Below are 20,103 nucleotides of genomic sequence, written 5' to 3'. Positions count from 1 at the left end.
CTTTCCCCAGGAAAACCAATTCTACAAACAATCATAAAGATAAAAACTTACGCCAGAGAAACACAAATTAAAAATGCTTATCATGTAAGTATGACTTGCACACATCTCAGAAACACGCAGACTAAAAGTCCTCCTTTTTCTGTCATGGTTTGGATGTATAAACTTGTTCCATGTGCTAAAGTTACTGCTGCTCAGAGGATGGCATGTGCCTTCCTGGCACGCTTCAGAGCACTGGGGGGTACTGAAGACTTTTCCTCATGAGATACGTAGGCAGTTTAATGATTCCTAGCTCCCTAGCTCTACGTAATCGCTACCATCACTAATAAAAAAAACTCCCCTAATTCCTTCTTAAAGTCTGGAAGCTAACCTTGGTCGGAAAGCCTCTATCTCCATTTAAGACCGCGTTGGATGTTAAGCGCTTTGTTGACATACTGTTGTGGCATGCGATGTTGGAAATGCTGTCAGGCATTGACTAGCACCTTTTCTCATTTCTTTTTTAGAGCTTTAAGTTTCTGAGAGACTGATGGCAATATGACCTGCTAAATTTAAGGGTTGGAACTCTTGGTTCTAGAACTCCAGTTCTGTCTGATTTTTCCTTTTTTTTTTTTTTCTTCCTTTTCAAGTGAGCAACAATATGACTGTCTAAAGCATGCCTTATTTAGCCTCTCCTGCAAGGATGACCTAGTCAGATAAACTTTAATACTGCTTCAGTGTAGAAGGTGTAAACTATTTTGGGCTTGATGTGCTGTGAATGTTGCTTTTTTTTTTTCTCCTTACTATATTTAAAGATTAGAAGTAGTAAGTCGGATCACGCATGCGCCATTTTTTACTTACCGTAGCTGTTAAATTGGCAAAGCTCAAAAACGCACTGCTGCCATCTAGTGATTCTTTTTGTAAAGTACGGCGAGACTTACAAATATATACAGTATATATTTATATTTGGGGGGAGGAGAAAAACCAAAATCCAGTAATCGTGTTTCATTTTGAAGCTGCTGATGTTCATTCCTTACTGTATGTCTGATAGATGAGAGGGTGATGCTGTTCTGGTGCATAGAGAAGGAATTCTAGGTTGAAATATATCTTAAGGGCTTAACCTATAGAGACTTGGGTGTCCTGCAGTCAGACTTCAGAAGCCAGAGCAGTTCAGCAAGGTGGTGGTGAAATGCAGTTGAAAACAGAACTTCAGTTTATAAATATATATATATGATTGCTTTTTAAGTGATTTTTTTTTGTTAACTCATGTAAATTCTCAAATCCTTTTGCACTGATGTGTTCAACATATTCTTGTACATTCAATTCAGGCAAACTTTTATAATTTTTTTTTTTGTTTAAATGAAACGTTACAGCATGGTGAATATTCTATGCAACTAGTTATCTTTAGTTTGACACTGTAATTTCTCATGATTTAAAGATTGTAGAAATAGACCTAACAGGGTTCTCATGATGTGCGTAACTGTAGATGCATGAACTTGTGTTCTGTGTATTTGTTGAAGTGCAATGATGTATAAAAAAAAAAAAAAAGTGGATTCACCTGTTTTTAAAAATAAAACACTGACAAAAATGTGTGAGACTTCCAAATATTTAATGGCATTGAAGCTGTGTACCTCGGAGCGGGCGTTCCAGCGGTGACGCGTTACACGTGGCTCAGCCTTCCGTCAGTTTTTTCAGTTCCTTCTCCACGTCCTCCACAAACGCTGGGAAGTGTTGGTCCATCAGGCATAAGCGGATGAAGGGTCCCAGCTCTTGCGCGCTCCACGCTGAATGCCGGTACACCAAGGGCAGCTCAAACTTCTGATTCAGCACAGACTGCAAAGGAACAACAACGCTGTTGCACTGATCTCGTACATACAAGGTAGCGCCACGTGGGTTTTGTAATGATGCAGCTACGTCAAGTTTTTCCTTCGGCATTTAATAAAGATGCATCTGCCTTGTTATTACACTGTTTGAATACTTTCAGTCCTGTATGACTTATGTATGGAACGCCTCTCTCCTATCTAACTTCAATTCCAACAGAGCTGCCTGTGCAGGAGTTACCTCAGAAATGTCAGTTTCCTGAGTAACGTGATTCCCAATGAATGCATTCTGTGTGAGAGAAAAGGATCCTGTGCAAAGGGTGTGCACTGCTGTGAGGCACGCAGAGAGGCAGCTGGAGGTGAAGGTGAGTGGTCACCATGTTATGGAGGGATCTGCCTTTGGGTTAACGTGCTTCAGATGCCCAGTGTGGCCTCTTTGGAAGCTCTGACACAGCAATGGGGCTGAAGCATGCCACCTCCTTTGGGCAGCTCAGGACTGCTGTTAGCTTCTCCAGCTTACACTCACTGCTTGAACATGGAACAGTGCAAGGGCAGGCATACTGACATATGAAGTACAGCTGTATCTGTGTGTACTGAAAAAGACCCTCCTATTTTTAGTAGTGGTAGTGGTTCATACAGAAGTCTTGCTGTTATCCTGGCTCATGTTGTTGTCTTTAAAAATGTTTTAAAAAACCGGAGAGAATACCTGAGACCAAAGCTCCTGCTACCTTCTGGGGTGGCAGAAATGGAGAAATGCAGCTCCAGAATGTTCCAGAGCAGCAGCAGGATTGGTATGTCTCCAAAGCTGAACTGGGGGAAGAAGCCCTGATTGAGCTTTGTAATTTGTGGGAAATCCCAGCTCACAGCACAGCTGCATTAAGCTGAATAAAAAGTGTGTGAGGGCAAGTAGTAGATGATGTGTAAAACCGTATCGGAGCCTTGGTGAAAGGGAATTTGTCAGTAACTCAAGGGAGAGATGGATTACAGCGTATGGCAAATGAAAGCCTCACTAGCAGAAAGCTGTGTTCAGAAGCAGGGATAATGCACCCACCTTATACAGGGATGGAAGAATGGCAATCTTTAGTTTTGTTGATATAAATAGCAGCCCTGATAGCATCCTGATGTGTAATGAAGAAACTTAGCAGATGTTTACAGCACAAGACAGCTTTCTCTGCATCTGAGTTTTACTTATGGGATCCAAAATTTTTTTTTCCTTTTTACCTGTGCTAGCTGCATTGTAGATCTTCTTTCTCCAAAGTTTGTGCAGGTATCTGGTAGAGGCTCACATGGCTAGAAAACATCAAATGCAGATAATTGCTTGTTACTAAGAAGCGTGTGAGCATGTGCAGGAAGGGAAGTGGTTCCATTTGGAGAGAGAAAAGGAAGAGTGTGCTCAGCTACCTTGAGCAATAAAAAGGCACCTCTTTTTATGGAACCTGAAAGCACATCTGTTAAATTCTTTAAAAATGAAAGACAAGGAATAATGGGCCTGTAGTTAAACTGTCATAGCTAAACCAAGGTAGTTCAAACTACTTGCTGGAAGTAACTTTAAAGAAATAGTGTGAACACTCCCCAGGAGCATGCTCTTTAAGTTCCCATGGGTTACATCACTGAAAAGATGGTTCAGGGTGGCAGTTCAGTTTTGGAGTGAGGTTTTCAGTCATTTTTGGAGTGATGCTGTTAGCACGACTGCTGGTGTTCAACTCTGTTCTGCCATTAAATATTTCATTTAGCTTCTGTTATTTCACTCATTTCCTGATGAATTAAAATCCAAAGCACAGACAAATCAGCAATATATTCAACACCCCTCCTCCAATTTTCTCTACCAAATATTGTTTCCACTTTTCAGCAATATAGGATTTCTTGAAAATGATGTAGCTGAAAACTTGGTTGTTCCCATTGCTGTTCTTGATATATTTTCTCACACCGAGAGGTTTCCTGGCTGAGTTAGCTACAGAAATGCTTTTCAAAGCTGGTGAATGAGATCCTCTGAATACCCAGGAGTGTATATTTAAGAATTAGTCATCCTCAGCAGCACTATCTGCCTCTTTCAGTCACCTTAATTCTTTGCCAGGGGGAGTGCAAACATTTTTTGCCTATCCTTAGGTTAGGTTAGCTAAAATGGATATGATGACCATATTTACAGTTGATAAAACTGCAAAGGAGGAGTGGGTAAAAACAAAAAAGAGAACTTAAGTCATGGTTACTTAAATTTCTCATAAGCAGTACAATTCGGCTGAAAAGCTGCAAGGTGGTTCCCAACTTGAGGAGCTAGAAGCAATTTTATAAGCACTGTTTTGTTAACCTTTTTCAGGCAGGTTAAGAAAGCAGGAATATGATAGCCTGCTTCTGTCACTGCCTCCCAGAATGGCTCTACTTACTGCACGTAGTACTGATGTATTTTGCTCAGTATCCTCCACTTGGCTGCGACTGTAACAGAGGTTCTGGCTTAGTTCATCAGCTTCGTGAACCGGCACATACTCTGTGAGTTTCTGAACACAGCTGCAGCAGTGTTCCAGCATCTGCTCTTCTGAATCTCCACCAAACTGAACTCGAAACATGCGGCATTCGTTCTGCTGAAAAATCAGGGAGAAATTAATTTAACTGCTCATCCATCCACTCAACATATTTTGATTTAATTAAGCCCCTATTAGATATAGTTAGATAGAAGCTGATTAATTCTTGGATCACTGCTCCATCTTAAAGACAAAGAAACAAGTTTTCCCTGCTGTATTTTTATTATCTCAGCAGCTGAATGAGAATATAATCCCCAGTCTGAAATCCAGCAAAAATAAGTAAGAGAAATGGCAAGCAAACAGGATCACCTGTCAACTAATTAAAGGTCTAACCAAGTGAACGTGCATTGCCACTGTTTGTACTGTGACTGCAGTGAGATTTAAGTTCTTACCGTTGCTGGAAATAGTATTCTCTAAGAGTTCACCAGCGCTGACCAGTTACTGGTAACAGAAAATGAGATGACTCTAAAGCAAGCACAGGTCATCTGGCATCTAAGCTAAGAGTTCTGGGAATTGTATCATTTAGGATTTATGTCTCTCTCTGCCTCAGACCCAGCCTTACCCACCCAGCAAGCCCGTGCACAGCTCAATAAACAAATTCAATGTAGCGTTCCAGCTGAGTGCTGTTCTTTGAACCAAGTTAATGCAGATAAGGAGTGAAAGACACTGAAATGCTTCAGCAGAAGTACTGCGCAAATGGAAAGTTACTCTGTAACCTCAGCCTGAAATCAGTCCTTGTAAACTCTTGTGCTGAGGAACAGTCTTTGCCTGCTGCTGTAACAGTGATGCTGACTGACATTCCGAATGGCTCGGTGCAGCTGTCCTTCACACAAAATGGCAGACGTACACAGATGCACAGTCTTCCTGTTTAGTAAAGTGGAGAATTACATCAAGTAGTAAAAACAAAGCAGCTGGGCAAAACTGATCCCCAGTGTAAGTTGTCATGCTGAACAACAGTATTTTTTTAAATACACGAAGAGCCTGTCAGGCACAGTAACTATGCTAATCGCTTTCAGCTGATGTAAGGCTGATACTGAATGCTCTTGTTTGCAGGTTGTATTTCTAGGACTTAGTTTGATCTTGAAATTGCAAATATAAAATACAGTTAAGGTAGCAGGAAAAGAGTAGGTTTTCTCTGGACTTAAGACAACTTATGTAAGCCTTCAGCTTCCTTCAGATTTCAAGTTACATTTCATTAATGAAGGAGTCATCTGAGACAAGAAAACGTAACCGAGAACTGACCTGTGGATATGTGCCAGGAAGGTCAGTTCTCATTAACATGAGAAAACAGCAACTTGCATCTTAATTTGAATTATTTTTGGAGACTTTAAAAGAAGGCCTTTGTCAGTTGCCTCTACAGCCCCCTGGTTATAAACAGAAGGCTTTGTGAACTTTACATTTTTTTCCCTTCATGGAAAGATGCATGCGTGCATCTGATAGATATGGTTTCATTATTACACGTGTATGTGAATATGTATGTATTCCACAGAATGAGGTTCCCAGCAGTACATCTGAGCTTCCCATGCTCACCCATGAAAGGTAATTTCTTTGCATATCTTAAATGTAAGTATGCTAAGTTTCTCAAAGTAGAGTTTAGAAATGCAGTTGGCCAGGTGAGAGCCCTACTAGAAAAGTGCTTTGTAAGAAACATGCAGGTTTCACTGAGAACACAGTATTAATGACTTTGAAAAGCCAATGTGGTAATGTTCAGTTTCTTCTGAAGTGCACAATCCCATCAATGACCTTCTGCAGGTTTTTTGTTTGTTTGTTTTGAGATGGAATACTCTGCAACTGCAAAGCTGTAACGTGCAGCAAAGAAAGCATGTAAAGAAAATAATGGAAAGCACTAAAATGAAATCGGACTGAAATAGAGGAGCACAAGGTGAGAAATAATAATGCAATACTTAGCTGCACATGCCCCGTAGTTGTTTTTTGCCCTCAAATATAGGAGGTGGTGTTCAAAAACACTGCTTGCTTTCACTTTTTAAGTGCCTTTTGCTTCCTCTTGTACGTTTTTTGTCCTTATTTAGGTTTTCCAGGGCTGAGACAACCCTCTGCACAGTGTGGCTGCCCTCCTGTATTTGTGTTACTTGTTTTTTAAACATGTTTTTGAACAATAGCACAGAACCTATATACACTGACAGCATTTATGGGTTTGTTTCAGCTCTAATTTAGGATACAAACGTGAGAAACTGCATGACAGGACCATTGCAATACCATTAAGTCCACTTTAAGTCATGAGAATTTATGGTAAGTAAACATTCGGACACAGTGAATTCATTTAAGACAGTGTTAATATTCCTTGTTTCCTGAAAGCTTTTCCTTGGAGCTTTTTAAAGCCTCACAATCACAGTGTTGTTGGCTTTGTTTCTTGTGAGATGCAGCGGAGTCCCTTAATGCTGCACTGAGGAGGTGATTCTGTTAGCTGTGAAGGAAATTGATCATCTGATTCATCAGAGCTAATTACTCTGCAACAGCTCAGTAGTCTTCTGTGATACTCTACAGTTCATAACACTAATCTGACAAAAATCAGACAGCAAAGGTGTTTTGGGTACAGGCAAACATAACCCATGAATTTAAAACAGCTGAAGATACCTATTTTTGCATTTCCTTGTGCCACCGCTTGTCTAGGCTCACTCTGAAATGGACAGTCCTTCTATTTGCACAGTGTTGGCATTCCTTGCACCTGCATTTAGCTTGCAGTTAGCAAGGCATCTCTCTCTGCAAACAGTACTGTTTGGTTTGTAATTTCCTATGAAAAAAAAATAGCTGTGCATCTGTCAGAGAAGATACCAGGTAAAAGATCCAAAGAGAAGAGGACTTTTTACAGTTTTCATCTATCCTGGATACTGCTGTGTGCAATTACAATAACTTACTGCATGCCTCCTGCAAGAGTTTCCATCAGGGGGGAATGCCAGAACAACTTAGAGCACTTGAGATGTTTTCATGCCTTAATAGTTCTGTGAAAGGTTCCTAGAATTCATAGTGGTCTCTAGCAGCCACTGAATGAGGGGTTCTTTCCAAAACTTTCATTTCTAACCTAAAGGTGAATTCCTTCATCAAGTAAAGAGAGTTAAATTGAAAGCAGCTGTTTAGGCTGAAACAACAAAGAGCAGAACGTATTGGGGGAGAAAGAAGGAGGTATTCTCACTGTGAGACAGGTTTGGTTTCTAAAAGAGCTCCTGGAATGGCTCTACAACCAGGAAAACAGATTTATACACAAGTAATGACATGACACTTCTTATCAACTTCAAGTCTGACCAACCCCTTTTCATGAAGAAGACAGAGTAATCCAGGTCCCTTCCAATCACTTCCACACCAACTGTGTGAGTGACCAGACTGGCACTACTATCTGTAGCCAGAAAAAGGCTGAATCACTTGTTTGGGTACTCATGTGCCACAGAGAAGCATGGCTGATAGGCAGCAGGTTTCTGTATGTGCAGAGATTGTTTTATCTTTTTAACTGTCAGCAGCACAGCTTTCCCAGCATTGGCTGCTTCAGGCTTTGATGTTCAGGCTGGCAAATGGAATCCAAAAGAAATATTGGCCTAGCTGTCTTAGCAGCTAACTCTGAATAGGCTGAAAGCCTCAAGGAGCAGCAGATACAAAAGACACAAACTTGATTCAATCCAAGTTTGTTTCATACCTACACAAGAAAAAAGAGCAAAGAAAAAAATACCAGCACCTTTAATTTATATACACAGTTTACATGATCTTAAAGTTTCTGGTTTAATTTATCCAGTATTAAAAAAACATCATCCAGCCAGAACTGATAGCAATTAGAAATACTGCACTGTAACTCCCTACCTTTGACTGAGCATGAAGCAGCAGGCACTCTGCTCGTCTTGCTATCCTTAACCACTTCTGGGAATCAATTAATGAGAAGCCCTCCTGAAACAAAGCAGAGCACAAACTACTTGCACAGCACACTTACAGTACTCCAAACTACACGCTCAAATGATGTGATATAATTTAAACCCTAATGAAGATGACTGTTGTCTCAGAACGGGCATTTTTGTATCTATCAAACAAGTGCCAATAAATAATTTTTACCACGCTGAATTAAATTGGAATTGGTAGCTCCAGTAACAACTGCCACAGCACATTCTAATTTCCATATATATTTAGTATGCACGTTATGAAAGTGACCTTGAGATGCACAATGAGCCAGCCAGAGCAGAACTTCCAACTCTCCTCCCAAAGCCTGTGAAGTTGCTGGAGAAGGCAGCAGAGGGCAGGCAACCCCGACTAATGGGACCGTGTGCATTTAACCGAGGGCCAGGCAGGCATTTCTCCAGCTGGAATCCAGGTAAACAAGCAGCAGCCTGGGTAACTTGGTATTTTTATACTCCAGTTCCATTCGCTGTCCATCTCTTCAAATGTGACGGGCTGCTCAGCAGCACAAGGAACTTATTTCCCTGTAAAAGTTGAGTATGTTTCATGCTCAAAGGAATATCTGTGCCTTCTCAAAACACACGGGTCCATTCAGAGCTGTGCACTCTGGTCAAGCAGCCAGGCTGAGTCCTGGAAAACCTAACCACCCAGGAAACAATGTGAGTTGGAGCAGGACTGCTTCCTACCCACAGCCAGGGCTGCTGGAGAAGCAGTTCTGACACCGCCCTTTCACTAGGCCACTTTCTTCAACTCGTGGCCACTCCTGCTTACTCCATCCATTTCAGCCACTTACTGCTCGAGATGCACACGATCTGTTTGTTTACATGTAGCTGTTCTCATAGTAAGCCTATTTTTATAGCATTTCTCCTTTCTCTGTAAGACGTAGGTAGGACAAATGTTTTCTCCTTAAAATAATCACCGTTTTCATAGAGATCATAAAAGGCAGCCAATGTTTAACTTTCCTACCAGTTACTTCACTGATGTTTCCCAGCTTGTCTTTCGTTTATATGCCTTGTTCCTGAGGTAAAGCAAGCTGGAGAAATAAATAGCATTTAGCATTATTTTTGTGCACCTAATTATTCAACTCCAAACCCCAAATTTAATTAACTGAAATTGAATTTTCTTCAAGTTTAATTAACTAAACGAAGAACAAAACAGAAAGAGCTTCCTTTCCTCTTGTACATCTGGATGACTGTATATTGCCAAGCAGAAAAAAAACTAAAAATAGTGACAGCAAATAGCAGAACTTGGTGCGTGACTTGAGCAGTACAACAGCAGATTTGGTGCAGGCAAGCTAACTGCAAAAGGAGAGGGGATGTTTTGGACAAACTCAGTTTCACAGAACTACTCAGATTGGACTCCACTGTTAAATCCCTCATGTTGGTAACTAGATCAGCTTTAAATCTGCTCTCAACATGTGCAGAGAGAAACAAATACTACCAGCAGCCCCATGATGCCATCCCCGTGCTGCTGTGCACACACAGAACAAAGCAGCTGTGGTCACGTTTCCCTCGGGCAGGAAACACCAATACCTGCTTTGCATTCAGAGCGGAGCATGGCTGAGCAGCACTGGGCACGAGCAAAGACAGATGGCAGTAGGAGATTAATTGGGAACCGAGACAGAAAGGCGACGTAAAATTGGGCAGGAACAAAAGACTTGAGCGTTTGCAGTCTGAAGATACAAGTGGCAGTAATTTTCTAAGTTTGATGATTAGTTTTCAATCGTGCACATACTCCTGAATGCCATTCTCCAGGGTCATGCTTGTACGAACGCTGCATTCAAGGGAAACAATTTCATGCATCTGTGACAAAAATCTAAGTCCTCCGAGGGAGGATCCTGAGAAAAAATAAATGACAGCAGAAAACAAAGCAAGGCATTTCCCAGGTATTTGGGGAACAGGACAAGACGTGACCACATCACCCAAGAGGCAGAGAAGCCAATAATGCTATTCCAGATTGACACCCACGTAGTCCTGTCATGAACTGGGAAAGACTTTTGTTCTGGTTTTACATTTCAGCATTCAAAAAGTTGCTGGATAATGAGGCCCTTGTTCTGCAAGGTTCTTGCCCTTGTGGTGCAAGGTATTGCTTATTGTTACAAATCTTCCTTTATTCTGTCATCTAGAAAACCCTGAGTGCTAAGCAACATATGAACACAGCTAACACAGAAAACTGCTTATTCTTTATTTTTTTTTCATTAATGACTATGAAATAAAACTATGAAAAATGACTATGAATTCCATCCTCACACCAGTAGGTGTGAAAATTAATCTTTGAAAGTAATTCAATTCAAACCCTCATTATTACGTTAAGACTAACACATGCATTAGTAGAATCACAGAATCTGAAGATGCCTGCCTTCCTTCTGTATCTGCCTCAGCAATCTAAATACTGCCACAGCATCTCTGGGGAGCTCCATGCATAGCAGAAGCCATGTGCTACGCAGGCTGTGTTAACACAGATCTTAGTTGGTGTAAGCATCAGCTGGCTCAGCCACACCTTCAGAATATAGAACAGGAATTGGAAAGGAGAAAAGGCCAGAAAGTCACGGCAGACAGACTGCAAGCTAAGGAGGAATAAAAGGATGTTAAGCTCTGTTATCTCTCTGCGTGCAATTTCTTCATCCCCAGTCTCTTAGAAGCCTGATTTTAAATGCTGGTATCAAGCTTTGATTCTCAAGAACTGATCAGAGGGTTTTCTTTACAGAGCAGGAAAGTGCAGGACACACACCTGAGACAGCCGTGCACAGGGGACTCGGTGACAACTGTCTTTTGGCAAGGCGCTGGGTGCAGGAGCTCCCACTGCCAGGCATTCACTTTGTACAGAGAGCTCCCACAGATACACACGTACTGCAGCCCCCTGAAGGAGCAAACAAGAAAACTAAACCCCTAATTCAGGACAAGCCTGGATACGTTTTGAAGTTAGAACTTGAAAAAATATATATATTTTTAAACTACAATTTTAAACCATGACAGCTGACCCAGAGAGGTGGCCCAGAGAGATGAGCTGGCTGAAGCTCCTGAAGGCATCCCATCACTAAGTCAAATTAAATTTCTTCTTTCAGCCCTGATACAAAATATAAACTTTGTTAAATCAATACTTTATCTTAAACTAAAGACAGGTGAATTTATTTCATCAATATGTATCACTACTGTAGTTCAGGTTAGTAGAATAAAGGGCAAAAGAATAGTACAGATCAGAACCCCTTACAACTAATTATTGCTGCTAGTCATCACTGTACAACAGGAATGTGTCATTACAGCAAATATAAATGGGGAAGCTAATGTACAAAGCTTATCCAAACTGAACATGTCAACAGGACACATTGAAATAAACTAAAATTTACGTTTGGTATCTCATTTTCAGGTGTTCCAAAGAGAGAACCAAGAGCATCAGAATATCTGCTGAGCACTTGGCTAATTCATGAGGTTAGAATCTACTGCACCCTAGGAACTGTTAACTTACTGGAAGTCAGGAGGAGACCAGGAGGGCTCTAAGGGTGCTTAACTTACAGTTCCAAAGATCAGGTCGCAAATCAATTACTCTGGATTTATTTTATCCTATTAAATAAGCCCGTCGTCACAGTTTCAATTTGTTTCATTTGTAGGGTACTAAGAATTCTAGCACTGGAATTAATTGCATCCAATAAAACACTGAAGTAAAATGTTCATGATGTGTGATTTGAAGAAAGGACAGGAAATAAAGTATACAACTGTGCAGCGTACAGCGAACACGATGTGTCCTCAGAGCATGGCCAGAAACTGCTGGAGAGGCTGTGGAGGTATTCCTGTTAAAATTCCATTACCTACAGTGTGCAGGAATGAGATTTTCCTACCCTAAGATACACCATCTGTTAGGCAACACTGCAAAAACAGGTCCCATAAGTATGTTATGCAATTTAATTCCAAATGAAATACTGAAAATCACGAACAAGACCCCGTCTGATATACATTAGACATGATGGATTTGTATCTTCCAGGCTCCGAAGTTCCATTTACCCTCCTCTTCATCCCATCTGGTTGATCACAGGTAGTCATTTCTGGATGTGTCATTGCAGAATGTTTAAAACGGCCTTGAAAGCATTCCCATTCCTTGGAAGTTTACTCATTCAAGTAAATTATTTGGTTTCTTTGGGCAACTGATGGGAACACTGGACTTGCACACAATCGCTTCTTCCAGCAGCACAGACCTGCTTTGATCAGCAATTCTGGAGCGTTTTCAGGTACTGAAATCATGTCAAAACAACAGCACCTCACCACACAGCAGTGAGCACAGCACGAGGTACGTACTCCTCTGCCTGCTCTGAAAGTGCTCAGACTCAGTGCCCACAATGTAGGGTTCTCTCTGGCAAGAAAACAGTATTTCAAGTTCCATTAGTGAAAAGACTAACAGAAAAGAATTCACTGAATACTTCACTATGTTGTGACTCATTAAAATAATTCTGTAAGGCTATTGTATGTATTAAAGTTGTAATATGTGAACATTTTGTAACTGTTTTATAAACATTCTTCTTACAGACAGTTCATGGTGTCACCTGGCTCTACACAGCGACTTTTTTTTTTTAAAGAAAAGATTCCTCAGCTTTCAGAAAACAGTAAGGACTGCAAGACAAGCATTTAAGAGAAAATATGTTGATACAAAGTCAGGAACGCCTGAGTGTTCTTCCCCAAATGGATCAGCTTAATTCAGCCATTAATGAAATACACATTTCCATTTCTGAACTGTTTTTCACCTCAGTTTTGTGCAAATGGAGACGTACTGAAAGTCTTCCATAAATGGACCTGATCAGCACTGAGTCCAACGAACGCTGACATTTACTGCAGAAGAATGAAAAAAGAGCATTTCCCTATGAAATACGAAGTCTGAAATTAACACTTTTCAGCATGAAACTGATTATATTTTTTTCTAGGCTTTTAAAAAGATCCACCCACAATCTTACTAGCATAACCGAGAACTTGCTGGCAGCTAAAAAGGTTCATTTTTATAAAACACGCACACCACTGAAGAACAGATGTACTCTGACTTTTCCTAAAGAAAACAGAAAGTACAAAACAAAATAATATGAATCCATGACCACACCAATTTTAGCATGTTCCAATTTTACACTAGAAGAGGTGAGAATATATCATACTACAGTATTGCCCATTTAAAAATATTCAATTAATCACTTTTGTGATAAACGTTTGATAAAAACTGGATTGAAGGGTGACCTCATTGTGGACTACAGCTTGTTGGAGAGGTGGGCACTACTCTCCTCTCTCTGATGTCCAACGACAGAACGTAAGGGAACACACAGACCTGCATAGGTGGAAGGTGAGGCTGGCTGTCAGGAAAAGGTTGGCAGTTGGGCACTGGAAGGAGCAGTGGGCACAGCACCAAGCTGCTGCAGTACAAGCAGCACATGGAGTCTCAGACATGTGGTCTGATTTTTGGGTGGCCCTGTGTAGAGCCAGGGCTTGGGCTCGATGATCCCTATGCATCCCTTCCAACTCAGGATATCCTATGATTCTTTTTTAACCTATTACTTAGGTTCATGTTGAAACTCTTGGAGTTGGGCAAGGTTTCATTTAGTGCTGCAATTAGAATAAATAAATAAATTGGGAACATTCACCATGTAATGAATGTCTGAATTTAGATAAGGATTCCATTCATTCTTGGATTTCCTCTGCAGGGAAAAAAAAAAAGCCTTTGTAATCCAGGCACAGAAATTTTACAAAAATACAGAATAGTTATTCAAGCTGAGAAGGAAATGGTCTGTGTGACAACAGAACTACTGCCAGAATAACTTCCTTCAGTTGTCTTCGAAATAAGTAGTGGCTGAGAAGAAGCACTGTGCTTGAGGAACCACTTGTTTGTGTCAGATGGCAATTTCCATAATCATATGTTGTGTGACTGCTTAATGCTGTCCAATGACAAACATATCCACTCTTCAGAAACACTCCACAGTCTTAAAAAAGGTGGCTTATCTGTCTACGCACCAAGTAGAGGATAACTGGAGAACAGCACTTGTTGCAGGTTGGTGGCTGGTTTATTTGAGTTTTAGCACACTACAGCAGACTTCTGGTATTCAAATCAGCGTAAAACATCCAGTAGTTCTTGAACTAAATGTCACATCTCTAGTGCATATTAAGCCAGAACAACTGTTTAACCATTCTTTGAGATCTTTTCTATCATTCCTTAATACCTGTAAAGTGCAAAGAGCCTACATGGTCCACTCTAAAGACAGTAAAGCCACTTTCAGTCTTCTCCAGGATGTTGCAGCCAGTGGGACTGCTGTGACTGCCATGCTTGGTCACCTCACATCATGCACAACATACTTTTCAGCAACAGTGTTTGGAAGGGCTTACACACAGATCTCGTGCCTCACTGCATTCCTATCAGAGGATCAGAGATAAAGCTACAATAACCATTAGCCAGTTCCCTCAAAATCAGAAGCCTATAGTACATCAAAAGGCCTGAAAAGCAGGGATTAGAAGATGGATCAGAAGACTCCATATCAACAATTTTTAAAGGATGTATTTACTACACAGCAAGAAACTATTCTTTAAACACAAGGGGAAATGGTTTCAAAATAGAAGAGATTTAGATTGGATATAAGAAAAAGTTATTTTTTTTACACTAAGGGCACAGGTTGCCCAGAGAGGTGGTGGTGCCCCACCCCTACAGACACCGAGGTCAGGCTGGGGGCTCTGAGCACCTGCTGTGCTGTGGGTGTCCCTGTGCATTGCAGGAGGATGGACTGGACCTTTATTGCTGCCTTCCAACTCAAACAGTTCTGTAATTTACATCAGAGGGAATTTCAGTGCAAGCAAGGCAGCGTATATGGGCTGCAGAACACCTTGCCCTTGAAAAGGAAATACTCAGCAGCCCATGGGAGCAAGTAGAAATGAACACACGTCTTAAAAACCTGAGCTGTGTACTTCCCACAATTACAGAACTCTATCAAACTTGATATGTTCCCTCTGGAGCAAAACTTGTGAATTTCACATTATCCCATGTGACAAAATGTCCATTATAATGGACCCCCAGTGAGAAGATGTGGTCTGTGACAGATTCAAAGGAGATCTATGTATTTAGTCGTGCAAAGCCTGTTTATAATGTTGTGACAGGTTTCTGACAACTGGGAGCTGGAGACTACAGGGAGATAGCACCAGTGAGATTAACTACTTCTGCAGTCTGCTTATTTCTACAGCAACAACAAAGGCCACACAACATGGCAGTTTTCTTGTTACATGGCATCTCAACAAGGTCTTTGCAGAATCTCACCAGTGGCCTCTGCAGTTCCAGCTTGAGTGATACTGAAATGATGCTGAATTTCTGGTGTCCCTGTGCGTTACTTGAACAAAACTGTTCAGAGACTTGGTAATGGCCACACATACTGTGCTATCAGTGCTGTTATCAGCTTCTGGCCAACAGCATTGCTGCCTGTGCTGTTTTAGCACAATACATGTGCTTCATTCTGGTTGATGATAGTAACTGCTTTACTAAATAGATTCCACAGTCTGTTCTTCAAAGCCTGAAAGGATACCCGTGGATTGGGATTATCCTAAGCACAAGAATTTTATCACAGCACATCAGTCTTCCATGGCACTGAGGAAAGGGACATCTTTCTGGGAAGGCATGTGCTTAAGAAACAAGTCCAAGCAGCCAGATGTGCTGGACCAAATCACTTGTGAACAGAAAACCCAACAGAGTGCTGTAGATGCCCACCTGTGTTCAGAAATAAGTGACTGGATAGCTGCTAGGTTTTTCAGCAAGTTGTATTTGCTTAAGAGGAAACTCTGGGAGGACTACTCCAATCTGAGCTCTTGCAGAGAAAGATGAGTAGTCAGGGCAAGTTGAAACAATGCAATTCACACTAGTTTAGTTCTGTATGCACAGAATATCTACAGCATGATCTCAATTACGTGTGCTAGGAGATGTGCACCCAAAGGAATGTGCAATCAGGTTTTTAAATGCATACATTACCAATTTTGTACACAGTCTATGCCAGGTGTAGTCATCAAAGCATTACAGCTCTTGTCCACGTTCTTTTTCCCTCTTTCATTAGTTTCTAAAGCAGTCTTTCAGCTAGGCTGTTTATGGTTATTTCAAGGGTACAAAGTAATACAAGCCTGCTAGTCAGTACACAGGTTACTAGAACGATACCAGTCCCAGGTGAGGGGCATTCTGCACTGACCCATTCCCCACAGAAGTTGGCAGTTCTTATTTAATTGCTTCTGTATTAAGTATCTTTACATTCAATTACTCCAACTCCTTTTCTTATTCATTGAATCCTAGAATATCCTGTTTTGGAAGGGACCCATAAGGATCAATGAGTCCAACTACTGGCTCCACACAACTTCAACACTCAAAATATGCTGAAATATCTTCCATCTTTCATTTTTACCTTGTCCAAAAACATTCATCGTGTCCTTCCTAACTATATAAGCCTGGCACAAACATGTGCCTGACACAACATGTCTGGTACAAAGGGCATCCAGACACCTCCCTGTTAGCTCACTCATCACCTATTCGATACACTAAATGCACCCAAAAGTAAAGGATATCTTGAATTTTTAAACTGATTCTTGAAATCTGGGATATCTACATGGGACCTTCCCTCTATGCTTTTATTCTTTAAGTATAAGACTTCTTAAGAGGCACAGCAAAAACTAATTTATAACCTTATACATACCCACTTACACATTCTGTTTAAAAATATATATATTTAGTAGTGTAGCATTTTTCTGTTGGCTTGTCATAACCTGCTAGTATTTTTACCAGCCAATTCCTACTTGCTGTCATCACTGAATACTGATGTTCAAAGAGAATACTACCTTCCAGGACAGGCTTCTCTGCTGCAGGGAATGGAGTAATTTCAGCATCAAACCAATTCCTTCTAGGTGAGGTGTTTAATGATATCTTCACTGTTAGCACAAGCTACAGCAGAATCAATTGACACAATCTGAAGTTGTTATTTTGCCTCCAAGACTATAAGAGGGATGTTAGGCTACCCAGCATCAAACCCAACCAAACAAAAACATGCCATGTGATAAACCAAAGTATCAGCACCAAAATACTAACAGGTGACTGGCAAGAAACTAGCTGGATCACATGGCAAATCTTCCAAGAAGTTATATTTTTATCCATTTCTAAAGGGCATATTCTGTTTTTCTTAGGCTGAAGAATTATGTTGGACAAAAAGAAGTAACAGCATCTATCAAACTCTGCAGCACTATTAAATTAGATTTGTAGAAACACAGAAGAAATGCTGTTCCTCTGTATGAAATAATACTTTCAGTGTTACTCTAAATGAAAAAGAGTAAATACCATGTGGTATCTTCCACGGATACAATAAAATTGGCAGTTTCACAGGGAGAGAACATGAAACAGACGGGAAAAATAAGCCAGTATTAATGCTAACAACAAAGGAGAAATGTTCTTTATACACAAGAAACTGAACAACTTACCAGCACTGTCCTTCCTTGGGAAATAAAGAAATGGCCAGAAACAACAATAGTAAGAATAAGACGACCAGACTCCTCGTTTGATTCAAAAACCTTTAGAAAGATTGACAAAGTAAAGACACAGTCTTTTGAGTGCAGAACAAGTGCAAAAGGAAAGGTTTCAGGATCTGGTGCCAGCAGTCAGGGAAAAGGCTGAGAGACCTGGGACTGTTCAGCTTGGAGAAGGCTTGGGGGGGGCTGATCAGTGCTTAGCAATACCTAAAGGGTGGCAGTCCAGTGGAGGGGGCCAGGCTCCTTGTGGTGGTGTGCAATGGCAGGACAGCGGGCACAGACTGGAACATCTCACAGAATCACAGAATGGCCAGGGTTGGAAGGGACCTCAAGGATCACGAATCTCCATCTCCAACCCCCTGCCACATGCAGGGCCACCAACCTCCTCATTTAATGCTAGACCAGGCTGCCCAGGGCCCCATCCAACCTGGCCTTGAACACCTCCAGGGATGGGGCATCCACAGCCTCTCTGGGCAGCTGTTCCAGCACCTCACCACTCTCTCTGTAAAGAACTTCCCCCTGACATCCAACCTAAATCTCCCCTCCCTCAACTTCAAACCATTTCCCCTCATAGGAAGTTTCCTACGAACATAAAATTCTTTGGGTGACGCGGGCTGCCCAGACAGGAGGTGGATCTCCTTCTCTGGAGATGTCCGAAACCCACCTGGACCCCTGTGTAACACTGCAGGGAACCTGCTTTAGCAGGGGTAGGACTGGTGATGCGCCTCAGGGCTCGCAGCAGGTGCCCGCAATCCCCCTGCTGTCGCTGTTTTACGCACAGCTGCCCTCAGAACCCCTCAGGACCGGCAGCCCGGACACCCGCACGCTCCACACCGTCACCTTCCAGGAGTGGCCGCTTCCCTCCCCGTCCTCGCTGTCCGTCGGGGACAGGAAGCGGCCGTAGCGCCTTAGGGGCCAGGTGGTGGCGCTGGCGAGCAGGGAGGTGCCGCCCGCGCCGCTCGGCTGCTCGGGCGTTCCGCAGGAAGCTCGGTCCGCCTGGGAGCGGCGGCGCGGACGACCCCTGCGCGTAGCCATGTTGTGTGAGGGAGAGGGGGAGGCGGGCGGGGAGTCAGGCGCTGGGCGGGAAGCAGGAGCCAGTGGGAGGGAAGTAGGAGCGCGCGAGGGGTTCTCTTCACCAATCAGCGCGCAGCACAGAAATTGGAGAGCCAATCCGGCTCGGGCTCGTGCAGGTCGCGGCAAAGCGGGCGGGCTGGAGGCTGCTGTTCCTCAGCGCCGTGACCTCGTCTTGTGGGGCTCGGTGCCGCCTTTTGAGGGCGCCGATTTCCTGAGTGCAGGCTGCTGCCTATCGCCCTGTCTCCTAATTAATTACACACCAGATTGCAGTCATATCCGTGCATGTGTGATGCAGTGGAGCTCTCTGGTTGTGCTGAGGGAGAGAAGCACAGCCTGAGGGGTGTGCGTGGCCGCCATTTTGTGGGCTGAGGGGCTGCTGGGGCTGCGTGGTGTGGATGTGGCGGCTGTGGAGCTGCCTGCAGCCCACTGAGCTCAGTGCAGCCTGTGGAAGCCGACTGAAATATCAACACCCATCTGCCTTCAGGTGGAGTCTGTTCTTCACTCCTCGTAACAGTTTTCCTAAGGTTTAGGGTGCCTTTTTCAGTCCTTGGCTCAGCAAGATGTTCGGTTTGGCTTGCAGGGCTAATGCTGAGGATCTGTGCTAAATATCAGAGGGCAGCTCGTCTTTTTTCAGTTGCCCAGGTGTGGAGCCCACAGTACGAGAAAGACTGAGGGTCCAGAGGAGGGCCATGAAGATGATCAGGGGACTGGAGCACCTCCCCTATGAGGACAGGCTGAGGGAGCTGGGCTTGTTCAGCCTGGAGAAAAGAAGGCTGCGGGGTGACCTCATTGCAGCCTTTCAGTACCTAAAGGGAGCCTACAAACAGGAGGGGAATCAACTCTTTGAAAGGGTAGATAATTGCAGGACGAGGGGAAATGGCTTGAAGTTGAGGGAGGGGAGATTTAGGTTGGATGTCAGGGGGAAATTCTTTACAGAGAGAGTGGTGAGGTGCTGGAACACCAGGGATGCCCCGTCCATCCCTGGAGGTGTTCAAGGCCAGGTTGTGAGTTAGGGTATGAAAGGTAAACATGGGCCAGCTGTAAAGGAAGCCAAGAATGTAGCAAGCAGGATAAGATAATAAGCTGAAGAATACAAGATCACAGAATATAAATATATAGAAACATATAGATGTAAGGGGTCCATAACATCGCTTGGTTTTGCGAACTCAAAAGAAATTCGCAAATAGCATCACTTAATTTAACCTCTTGCTAGCTCAAGGGGAACTTATTGCTTAACCTTTTGCTAGCCCAGACACATTCTCAAAAGGGAGCCTTCTCCAGTCAGCAGGAAAGGGCCCCTAAGAAAGCAAGGGGGAGAAAAGATAG

At 42.5% G+C, this 20,103-nt stretch overlaps 2 protein-coding genes across 7 annotated transcripts in view; one reads left to right on the top strand and one right to left on the bottom strand.

Moving 5' to 3' along the window:
- The window catches only part of NPTN (neuroplastin), a 47,225-nt gene extending 45,288 nt beyond the window's left edge, over nt 1-1,937 (top strand). The window contains exons 7-8 of one of the 2 annotated variants that reach the window (XM_031616268.2): nt 11-84; nt 501-1,937. In XM_031616268.2, coding sequence (XP_031472128.1) covers nt 11-71 — 61 coding nt within the window. In that variant the 3' untranslated portion in view covers nt 72-84; nt 501-1,937. Of the gene's footprint in view, nt 1-10 lie in introns of both variants that reach the window. The other variant, XM_090148633.1, reaches the window with a different exon arrangement.
- REC114 (REC114 meiotic recombination protein) lies at nt 1,566-18,761 on the bottom strand. Of its 5 annotated transcripts, none has more exons than XM_090148635.1 (6): nt 18,538-18,761; nt 17,656-17,745; nt 8,117-8,200; nt 4,175-4,366; nt 3,015-3,083; nt 1,566-1,806 (listed from the first exon to the last, which is right to left on the bottom strand). In XM_090148635.1, the coding sequence occupies exons 1-6, from the start codon at nt 18,736-18,738 to the stop codon at nt 1,645-1,647; spliced, it is 798 nt and encodes a 265-aa protein (XP_090004761.1). In that variant the 5' UTR covers nt 18,739-18,761; the 3' UTR covers nt 1,566-1,644. The 5 variants fall into 5 exon arrangements, with proteins under 5 accessions (XP_090004761.1, XP_090004760.1, XP_031472132.2 ...); XM_090148634.1 differs by having other exon boundaries at nt 4,175-4,369; nt 18,538-18,760; XM_031616272.2 differs by having other exon boundaries at nt 4,175-4,369; nt 18,544-18,760.
- Nucleotides 18,762-20,103: the final 1,342 nt, after the last annotated feature.

Source organism: Phasianus colchicus, chromosome 12 (genome assembly GCF_987193195.1).
Source record: "Phasianus colchicus chromosome 12, bPhaCol1.hap1.1, whole genome shotgun sequence".
Lineage (NCBI taxonomy): Eukaryota > Metazoa > Chordata > Aves > Galliformes > Phasianidae > Phasianus > Phasianus colchicus.
This window is presented reverse-complemented; position numbering and strand designations above follow the sequence as displayed.

What these genes read in the sequence shown, in the direction of transcription:
- REC114 (XM_090148634.1), bottom strand. Translation starts at nt 18,738, where the DNA reads ATGGCTACGCGCAGGGGTCGTCCGCGCCGCCGCTCCCAGGCGGACCGA. An exon ending in TGCTTCATGCTCAGTCAAAG is followed by an intron (nt 4,370 to 8,116) that starts GTAGGGAGTTAC and finishes CTGATTTTTCAG; the next exon opens with CAGAACGAATGCCGCATGTT. An exon ending in ATACATCAGTACTACGTGCA is followed by an intron (nt 3,084 to 4,174) that starts GTAAGTAGAGCC and finishes GATGTTTTCTAG; the next exon opens with CCATGTGAGCCTCTACCAGA.